Source organism: Falco biarmicus, chromosome 3 (assembly GCF_023638135.1).
Source record: "Falco biarmicus isolate bFalBia1 chromosome 3, bFalBia1.pri, whole genome shotgun sequence".
Taxonomy (NCBI): domain Eukaryota; kingdom Metazoa; phylum Chordata; class Aves; order Falconiformes; family Falconidae; genus Falco; species Falco biarmicus.
In genome coordinates, this window is record NC_079290.1 from 114,726,933 (window position 1) to 114,737,055 (window position 10,123).

General features: G+C 62.3%; 1 protein-coding gene across 1 annotated transcript; it reads left to right on the plus strand.

Moving 5' to 3' along the window:
- Nucleotides 1-900: 900 nt before the first annotated feature.
- On the plus strand, nt 901-8,373 carry TCEA3 (transcription elongation factor A3). The gene is made up of 14 exons (XM_056333351.1): nt 901-1,173; nt 2,758-2,820; nt 2,924-3,029; nt 3,388-3,559; nt 3,870-3,938; nt 4,169-4,237; nt 4,358-4,441; nt 4,726-4,803; nt 4,905-5,059; nt 5,507-5,562; nt 6,525-6,680; nt 7,271-7,417; nt 7,522-7,593; nt 7,729-8,373. Exons 1-14 carry the CDS (start codon nt 1,105-1,107, stop codon nt 7,735-7,737), a joined length of 1,305 nt encoding a protein of 434 aa, XP_056189326.1. The 5' UTR covers nt 901-1,104; the 3' UTR covers nt 7,738-8,373.
- Nucleotides 8,374-10,123: the final 1,750 nt, after the last annotated feature.

Genomic DNA, 10,123 nt, shown 5'->3' on the forward strand with positions numbered 1-10,123 from the left:
GCCTCAGGGCTGGCAATCCTGAACCTGGGTGATGCTGGTGACATCCCTGGAGGCTCCCGAGCACCAGGGTCTTTGTGACCGGCTGGTGTCCACCAGGGATGTGACCCTGGGCTTTGGGGGTGTCGCGTGTGGGGAGCACTGTTTTGGGGGGGCTCTGTGTGTGGGGTGGGGGTATGCACCAGGCTGGGTTGGGCAGCCTGGTTCTCTGCTGGAGGAGGCTGGGTATTCAGGGGGTGCATAGATGGGTGCCCCCTGCCCCATCTCTGTGTGGAGGGGGGCTGGGAGGGATCCAGCCCCGCACAGAGCGGGGTGCTCACCCTTCAGCCACCCCATTGGGAGGTGGGGCAGGGATGAGCGAGGGTCGCATGCTTGCCATCACCCCCCCCCAACCGAACTGGCTGTGCCTCTTGGGCCTGGGGGTAGCATCCCCACTGCGGTGCCCCGCCGCAGCTGCCCGGCCAGTGCCAGGGGGGCTCCCAGCACCTGCTGCAAGCTGGCACACCACGCACCGGGTGCTCCTGGGGGGGCTCAGCGGAGCACCCACCAGATTTAAATGGCTGCGGGAGGCATTGGGGTGTCGCTTGTCATTGTGGCTTCTCCCCTCCCTGGGAACTCGCTGGCGCAGGACACCGGGTGTGGGTAGAGCAGCCCCCTGGCATCGTGCCCGCGCCCCTCGGCGCTCCCTGGCTGAGACACGTTGGTGGCAAAGCCACGGCCAGGGCTTTCCCTGCCAGCACCAGGCTCCATCCCCACGCTAGGCAGCCCCTTGGCCCCCCAGGTCCCCCTCCGGTGGGCCAGGCCGCCCGGTGCCCCCCGCCATGCGCCTCCCCCAGCTCCTGCAGCGTGGCCCTGCCCGCGCTGGGCTATATTTAGCCCTTCCCCGTGCTATTTCGCCTGCCTGGCAGGAGTTATAACTGGCCGGGACAGCCCCACCTCCTTTCTGCTTTCTCTCCCTTCCCTTCCCTTTCTTTTCCCCCTTTTTTTACTCCCCTCTCTGCTCCTTTCTGGCCACCCCTTCGCACCCCCCGCCCCACCTCGCCGCCGGACCCCCATGCCGGCAGTGCCAAACTCTGCCGGCCGCTGCCTTGGGCTCGCTCCGCCAGCATGGGGCCCGCTGAGGAGCTGGTCCGGATCGCCAAGAAACTGGATAAGATGGTGGCCAGGAAGAGCACGGTAAGGTGGCCGAGCCCCCGGGGCGGGTGTGCACGCGTGTGCGTACTGACACGTGTGTGCATGCATGTTTGGAGTTGCACCGTTCCTTGGGACAGGGGAGCGGGGGGAAAGCGGGGGGTTTCTCTTCACCTCCTGCTCCTGTTGCTCACAGTCCTGGAGGGGCTGAGCAGGTCCCGGGGGTGCTGAGCACCCACAGGTGCCACCAGCACCCCAGGGTGCTGCCTGTGCACCCCCAGCCCAGCCTCGCGACGTCGGAGCCAGCACCCAGGGGATTTTATTTTGCCTCTGATTTGGGGGTCTTCTGCACCCCACTGCTCCCGGCCCTTGGGATTTGGGGGCAAGGGGGGGGGTCTGTCCCAGAGGTGGCAGCTCCAGGCACCCCTCAGTGGTGCAGGACCTTGGGCGACAGGTGCTTGGCCACCAGCCCGGCCACCAACACTCGATCGCGGCCGGTACTGGTGCTGCAGGCTCAGCCCCACGCAAAGGAAAACTCTTTGGGGGGTGGGCTGGGGGCTCAAGCGCCTCACAGCCCCAGCCCCAGCCCTGCCTGTTGCACGAACGTGTGCAAGTGTGCAAAGGGAGGGGAGGGGGTCGAACGATGGCTCCGGGGTTGCTTTGGCGATGGCGTGCTGGGGGGAGCCTGGATCTGGCCCTGCTTCACACCAGGTGAGGATCCATCCGGGGCTCCTGGTGCTCAGTTTGCGCCTGGGTGAGCAGAGTTGGGCCCAGCCCTTAAAGTTAATATTTGACTATTTCCGCCGGCCTTTGCCCTGACAAGGTGCAGGTTCCTGGGCGGAGGGGGCAGTGCTGCCGTCCCCCCCAGATCTGGTGGCTTTTGGGGTGCCAGCACCTGCAACTGCATCAGACCCCGTGGGAGCCACAGGGGCTCCGTTCCCACCAGGAATTACCCCCAGGTCAAGGGACTGACCCTGCCCAACCCTCCTGCCCTACACCACCATGCCTGCCTGCTGGGGACGGGGACAGAGTCAGGGTCCAGCCACAGCATGGGGACATTCCCTGCACCCATCGTACTGGGGGGGCCTGATCCAGCCCCTCATGGTGGGGAGTCCAGCCCAGCACGGGGCTGTCCCCCCTGTGGGGGACACACCTGCGAGCTGACTGTGCTCCTGGGGCTCTAAAAATATCAGGGAGGAGGAGGAGGGCTCTGTGCCGGGGCTATGTTTAGCCCTGCAGCCGCTATGCACCCCGGGGGTGCATGTCCCACAGACCCTTGCACCCCTGTGTGGGGACATTTGGGTGTCCCCCAGCTGTCCCTGGCTCCCAGCAGCCCAGGGTTTCCTTACAGAGGGTTTTCCTGTGCCTGACGGGAGGCTCCAGCTTCCCAGCTGGGAGAGGTGACCCCGTGCTGGGATGGTCCGGCAGGATTTGGGTTTGGGTTTTTTCTATGCGTGCATTGCTGGGGAGGGTCTGGTGTGCCCGGGGCTGCTTTGTGTCCCCGTGGGGTGCCCTCCCTGGCATCGCCTGGTGCCAGTGAGAGGAAAGGGGGGACGTGGGCTGCCTCAGCGCAGCCCCCCCATTTCTCTCCAGCTCCTTACGGGCCCCTGTGGCTTCTCCCTGCTCTAGGAAGGGGCGCTGGATCTGCTCAAGTCCCTCACCGGCTACACCATGACCATCCAGCTGCTCCAGGTGAGGAGTCTGGGTGCAGAGACACCCCGTGGGGTGGCTCACCCTGTCCTCCCCATGCCAGCCGGCACATCCCTAAGGACACGTCCCTGGCGTATGTCCCCAGACCACACGGATCGGGGTGGCCGTCAACTCAGTGCGGAAACACTGCTCGGACGAAGAGGTGGTGGCTTCAGCCAAAATCCTCATCAAGAACTGGAAGCGGCTGCTGGGTGAGCGATGCCAGGGAGAGGCAAGAACCCTCCCCAGCCCCAACCCTCCCGGTGTCCCAAGCGCCTGATGCTCTCCAGGGGGGTCAAAGTGGGATCAGTCCCAGAGTGGGATCGGTTCTGAGCTGGGATGTGCAGGCTCCTGTGCATCACAGCTGCTGTAACCCAGTCCTTCCAGGCAACACGCAGACTTGACGGATTTTCCAAGGGCTCATTTTTGCTCCAGGGCAGAGTGATGTAAATCAGTGTGTGCCCCCCAGGGGCTGAGCAGCCCCCAGCCGTGCCCCCACCCTGGGATGCAGCTCCCCAGGTGCCCTGTGCTGCTTTGGGCTGTGCCTGTGACACCCAAATCCTTTACCAGAGTCCTCCACCGCCCCGAAGAGGGAGAAAGATGTGGATGGGAAGAAGGAGAAGGACACAGATGGGGAGAAGGAGAAGAAGGAGAAGGGGATGGTTTTTCCCAGCTGCGCCAACGAAGGGGCGAAGCACCCCAAGAGCCTGGCTGAGAAGCACAGGGAGAAGCACAAGGAGAGGTGGGAGCTCCTGCCTGCTCTTGGGGGACACCAGCTGCGTGGCCAAGGCACCAGTGGGGCCAATAAGAGACCACCCTCTGCTCGCTCCTTACGAGTTTGGTTTATCCACCCCTGCCTGTCCACGGCAGCTGGCAGCACTGCCAGAGCCAAAGGGCAGCTGCCTGCTGCTGTGGCAGCACCAGGGCAGCTTTTGGAGAAGGGAGGGAGAAATAGCTTTTTTTTCTTTTCTCTCCTCTAGAGCTGTTTATTTCCCAGGTGAGGGCTCTTTGGATGGTGCTGTCTGACCTTGCCCCACTCTCTCTGTCCCTAGGAAGCCCAGCAAGTCTGGCTCTTGTGCCACCATCCCCCGGAGCCACCCTACTGATTCCAACCCAGAAAGGTACCTGCTGAAGGATGCGCCGACCCTTTGTGCCAGGCTCTGCCGGGCACTACCAGCCTGGGGGAGGCTTTGCCGGCAGCCTGGGGGCTGGAGGGGCTTGGCGGGGACTTGGCCAGGGCTGGGGTGTGCAGATGGGCAGGCAGGATCCGGCTCACCAGATCACACTGGGGGATGCTGGGGCTGGGCTTGCTGAGAGCATCTCTCCCTTCCTTTGGACTTCTGCGGTGAAGAGAGTCCAGTGACGGCTGGAGTCCCACTGCATCCTCGAAGAAGTCACCTCTGGACAGCAAGAAAGAGAGGTGGGTGCCTGGGCTGGGTGAGGATGGGAGAGGCTGAGCCCCAGCCCCTCACCGGCTGGGTGTCTGGACCCACCGCCTGGTCCCTATCGCCATCCTCTGGCACGGAGCTTGTCCTGCTAGGAGAGACTCTGCTGACTCGAGGTCCTCCACCACCTCGGCCATCTCCTCCGCCTCCTCCCCGCAGAAGAGACTGCCAGGAGAGAGGTAAGGAGGAGGGGTCCATGGGCAGCTTGGGGATGCCTTGGGGATCCCCTTTGGGAGTGCTCTGACCATGGGACGCACATCTGGGGTGGGTGGAGATGGCTGGGAGCCCTGATCCTGCCACGGGCATCGGGACATTCCCCATGAGGAGCAAACCCTCCCCTGTGGAGATTCCTGTTGGCTTCCAAGCGCTGGCACTGATGCGCTGGTGCCTGAGGTCCTGCCACCAGCCCCTGCCTGCCCTGTCTGTGGTGTCACCCCCACTGTCCCTCCTGTGCCACCCCCAGGAAAGTCTCTGTGGGCACCAGCCCCTCACCAGCTCCCACCGGCTCCTGGAGAAACTCCAGCGACAGCAAGGAGGAAAGGTAGGAGGGACCCATCCCACCGCCACAGGACCCCCGGCAGGTCCCCTGGGGCTGTGCCAGGACCCCGGCGCCTGCCTGTCCCGTCCCCATGTGCCCTGCAGAGCCAACAGCAGCAAGGCCAAACCGGAGACACCGCGGACCCCCACCAGCCCCACCTTCTCGCCCAGCCCCTGCCTCCTGGCCCCCTGCTACCTCACAGGGGATTCAGTGCGGGACAAGTGCATCGAGATGCTGACGGCCGCTCTCCGCATGGATGGTGAGCAGCTCTGGGGGATGCTGGAGCTTAGGAGGTGCTGGAGCTGGGGGGTGCTGGAGCCCAAACTGGGCTGTTTCTCCTGTAGTAAACCTCTAATAGGAGCAGCTCTACAATAACAAGCAAGGTTCTGCATCCTGGGGCATGCACAGCCCTGCAATGGCAAACTCACCCTAGACTTGCAAACAAACTGCAGCTTGTAGCTCATAGCTCAGTGTTTAGCCCCAAAATGAAAGAAAAGGTGGTAGGTAGGGCCTCTGATAAGGGGTCGGGTGTGGGGATGGGGTCTTTGTAAGGTTCAAGATGGGTAAAACCAGGGGGTTTAGAGATGGCGTGCCTGGGGCAAGTTGAGGGGGAGACGCGAGACTTTTTTTCAAGGTTTCTCAGTGCACAGTGAGACCCAGCTGGTGTCACACCTGAATGTCACCCCTCGGCCTCTCTGCCCTGTAGACGACTACAAGGAGTTTGGTGTCAACTGCGAGAAGATGGCATCGGAGATCGAAGACCATATCCTTTGCGGGGGCTGGAAGTCCCCAGGCTCCATCTGCTGGGACATAGACACGTGGGCTCAGACGTGGTGATGGGGACAAGGACAAAGGATGGTGGGGACAAGGACAGAGGATGACGGGCTCTGCTGTCCCCGTTGCCTGCAGAGGGAGCCCAGACCCCGGTTAGAGGCTGATGCTGATGCTGAGCAGAGCATCCCCTGGGCGCCTGCCGTAGTCCGGAGGTCTGTGCATCCCCCCAGACCCCTCTGCGCAGGGACCTGCTTTCATCCCTGGGGAAATAAACCCAACACTCAGTCAAGACCTCTTCTCTGAGCTGCTGTGGGTGCCCATGTCTCTTGCCAGCCCTGGTCCCTCACGGGGCCCAGGCTGTGCCATGCTGCCAGGGATGAAGCCACCTCGTTTCACTCCCAGCTCAAGGCTTGAGGGTGTCCTGGCAGCCCCCCAAGTCCAGGATCAGCCTCAAGGCTGTTTCCCCTCCTGGGTACGCTTCGATTTTTGGTGTATCCCAAACTCTCTACTTGTGAGTGCCTGGGGGCTCACAGGACCCCAGAGCTGGCACCTCAGCCTCTCTGCCCACATCCATGCAGGCAGCTGGTGGCTTTTTGGAGGAGGAGAGTGGGCTGAGTCCTCTGCACCAGGAATTCAAATCCCAGCACAGCGTCTGGTGACAGTCCCTGTGCCCCGACAGCTTTGCCTGTGTGTCAAATGTTGCAAGGCAATGCCAAGTTGTTTTCCTGCCCACACCTCAAGCTGGGCTTCATCCTCCTAAACCCAAGGAGGGGGAGACCCCCCTCCCAGTGGTCCCCCCAGGAGCAAAGCCCTGTTGAGATCGGCCACCTCCACATGCCTGTGGACACTGGCCCTGGTGACAGCCAGCACCACCGAGCCCAGAGCAGCAGTGGATGCCCATGGTGCTGGCATCCCCCCACTGTGCCCCCTTGATTCCTTGACAGACCCCACATATCTTCCAGGAGCTGAAGAGCACAGACATGAAGTATCGCAACCGGGTGCGGAGCAGGATTAGCAACCTGAAGGACCCCAAAAATCCCAGCCTGCGAAGGAACGTGCTGTGCGGGGCCATCCAGCCCAGCCTCATCGCCCGCATGACCGCCGAGGTGGGCAGCGGGATGGGGGACATGGGGCTGTGTCTCATGGACCACTCCATCTCCATGGGGATGAAGTCCACCCCTACCCCGACCTCTGCTCTTGGAGGCTGTGTCGGCACATGAGGGCTGGCTGGGTCTTGGCTTGCTGGTGCCCACACTGGGCTTGTCCCAGCATCTCCCTGTCCCACTTTGCTGCTGGCTGGGGCATGGAGAGAAAGCAGGGGGCACTGCCTGATCCTCCAGAGCCCTGCAGCCCCCCATGCCCATCGCAGACCAGGTGTGGGATGTCATGCTGGCAGGAGTCAGGCTTGAGGGTCCCCATTCCTCCTCCTCAGCTGGGGTCCCCAGATCAGGCTCCAGGGAGCCCAGCTCCCTCCATGGGGAGCCAGGTCCCTGAAGGCAGCAGTTTTGGTTTGAGGATGGGGTGGTTTTTCCATCTGGATGGACTTTAGCTCTCCAGCAAGCACAGAGAGCAGGATCCGTCCTGGTCCTGGAGAGGATAGGGAGGGTGCTGGCTTGGCACTCTGTGCCGGCTTGGCTGCGAGCCCCAGGGCAGCGCCGTGGCAGCTCTGACCCTGTGGTGCCGGTGCCGGTGGCAGGAGATGGCCAGCGATGAGCTGAAGGAGCTGAGGAACGCCATGACCCAGGAGGCCATCCGTGAGCACCAGATGGCCAAGACGGGCGGCACCGTCACCGACCTCTTCCAGTGCGGCAAGTGCAAGAAGAAGAACTGCACCTACAACCAGGTCAGCCCTGCAAAGCCCCTGGGGCTCCCCTCTGTCCCCAGGGGACCCCGATGTGGGGGATGCTGGAGGGGTCCCTGCTGACCCAGCTGCCTGCTCCGTGCTAGGTGCAGACACGCAGCGCTGATGAGCCCATGACAACATTCGTGCTGTGCAACGAATGCGGGAACCGCTGGAAGGTCTGTGCCCAGCCGGGTGGGGCTTTGGGTGTCCCAACCCCTCCCTGGCCCTGGGGGGTGGCAGAGCCCCCCAAAGCAGTGCTGGGGGGCTGGGTGAGGGCTCATCACCTGCCCTGGGCTCTGCTTCTCCTGCAGTTCTGCTGACGGCGCCCGGCGATGGGGCTGGAGGGAGCGTGGTGCTAGACGGGATGCTGTGATGGCCACATCGGGCAGCCAGGGTGGGGAGGGAGGATGATGGTGGGCACCGGTCCCTACACCCTGGCTTCTTGTGCTGGGCTCACCTAAATGTCCCGGGGAGCCGGGCTCTGGCAACAGGCAGGTTTGCTTGAGAAAACCCTGGTGAATTCAGGAGATTCCCCCCTGTAAATACCTGCCCTTTGCTTGGGGTGGGCTGGTAGCCACTGGGGGACACATCCCTGAAAAGTGAGACTGGTCTGACCTGGGCAGCTTGTCCTTCCCTGGGTGAAACCTGGGCTTGAATGATTTGGGGGCAGGAGAGACGTTGCCCTGTGGACATGGGGCTGGACCACTGTCCTGGGGGCTGGTGCTGGGAGAGTGCCAGGTTTTAACCCAAACACCTTCCTCACCAAAGCAAACGCAGTGGGAGGACACGGAGGGAGGCAGGGTGGTTGCAGGATGCCCAGATGCCGGTGCTCTGCTCTGTGACACATGGACCATCCATCCTGGCTTGAGCACATTGTGTTCCCAGTAAAGAAGGGATGGGGGGAAGAGGAGCGGGGAAAAGACCCTCCAGCTACAGCAATAAAGGTGTGAACTGTCTCTGCAGCACTGACTGCTTTCTGAAGGGGTTGGGGCTTGTGCCTTGGTCCACAGCCCCTAGGCTGGAGCCTCATGGTCCTCCAAGAGCCCCTGGCTGGCTCCAGCAGGTGTCTTGAATACATCAGCCCCCAGCCTGAGATGTAACAGTGCCTTGATGCTCATCCATCACCTGCTTGGTGATTAAAGACCTTTAATTAAGGGTGGAGCAGCTCCCTGCTGGGTCTGGATGTGGAAGGCTGGCCCATGGCAGGGCAGCACCTCCACTGACAGCTGGCAGGGTTTTCCAGGGAAAGGGCATGGAGGACTGGCCAGGAGATGCAGCTTTGGTGTGGGATGGAGCCTTGTGGCTCTGAGCCTGTCCCTCACTGCCACCAGCCTCTCCCAGCGGCTCTGTTTGGCAGCAGCGAGATGTGACGGGGACACAGGTAAGGTCACGGTGACCGTGGGTGGATGAGGGGTGAGGGTGCTGTTCTCGTGCCTGCGTGAGCCGATGGGCAGGAATGGAGGAGGACGGTGGAGCTGTTGGATTAACCAATCATTAATTTTTTAATCTTGGGATGAAGGGTGAATTTTTTTCCCCAGGAAGAGCTCAGGGTAGTTTGCACCCAGATTTGGGCGCTAGCCCCTCAGTCTCAGGGGGTCCCGGCAGCCCAGGGAAGGGTCGGACACCCCGGAGCCCCCGATAGTGTGCTTTGGGCTGCAGTGCTCATTAGCATGTCAAAGTCATTAAGGCTTCGAGGCAATTATTTACACTTGCAGTGTGTGTGCTGCAATTAAGGAATATAATGGATTGTGGGGGATGAATAAAACATCAGTGTGACCTTGTGCGGCAAGGGGAGCACAGGACGGGCAGCACCGTGCCAGCGGCGTGCAGGGCTGGCGCTCACGTGGTGTCCCCAGGGTGCCACAGGGCACCTCTGGGTAGGACAAGGCTGAAATGGGCAGGAGTTGGACCTCTATTTTTTGCAGTCCAGCCCAGTCAAGGTGTCTGAGCAATACCAGAGGGAGCCCAGTCCCAAACACTTTGTGATGGAGCTCCTGGCATCCCCGTGTGTCCGTTTGTCCCACAGGAGACATGTCCCCAGGGGAAATGTCACCCTGCACCCACCCCCTGGAAAATCCCAGAGGATGAAAGGGAGCAGGGAAGGCAAACCAGTGCTGCCAGAGGCGCCCCCCTCCCCAGGGAGGGCTTTCCCACCTGCCTGCGGCTGGAGGAGCTCCTGGCCCTGAAGAGTGCTCCAGCCTCTGGGTGGGATGCAGGATCTGGCCCCCTGCAGCACAGCAGGCAGGTGTTTCTGGGGCAGGGGACAGCGAGGGGTGCTCCAGCATCCAGCTGTTTCCAGAGGTTGTGACATGAGCTCTGGGTGGCTTTTGGGGACAGTTCCCAGGGCTGAGCCCCTCGCCCGCTCCACAGGGTGCAAACACGTGTCTGTGTTCCCAAATTTCCAGTCCCCAAACTGGGATGGCTGACAGCACTTGGGGTCTGGCTGAGCCCCCCGGGAGATGCCCATGTCCCCTTCCCAGCCATCAGCCCCACAGGTGCCGTGTCCCCAGGGCTTTCCCCGCTCTCCTCCCCTGGGGAGGGTCCTCCCCACATCCCCCAGCCTGGCGAGCAATACATGCAGGCACAAACCTGGCAGCTGCCTGTCCTGCCCGTGTGCAGCCCGGCAGCTCTCCCTTGAACTCTGGGGAAGTGGCACTTCAGTTCTGATTTTCCGTCAGTGCTTGGGAGGTGCAGCCGTGGCTCCAA

Coding starts and splice junctions, on each gene's coding strand:
- TCEA3 (XM_056333351.1), top strand. CDS start 1,105: ATGGGGCCCGCTGAGGAGCTGGTCCGGATCGCCAAGAAACTGGATAAG. Junction 2,821..2,923: donor TGACCATCCAGCTGCTCCAG/GTGAGGAGTCTG, acceptor GTATGTCCCCAG/ACCACACGGATCGGGGTGGC. Junction 3,560..3,869: donor AGGGAGAAGCACAAGGAGAG/GTGGGAGCTCCT, acceptor CTCTGTCCCTAG/GAAGCCCAGCAAGTCTGGCT.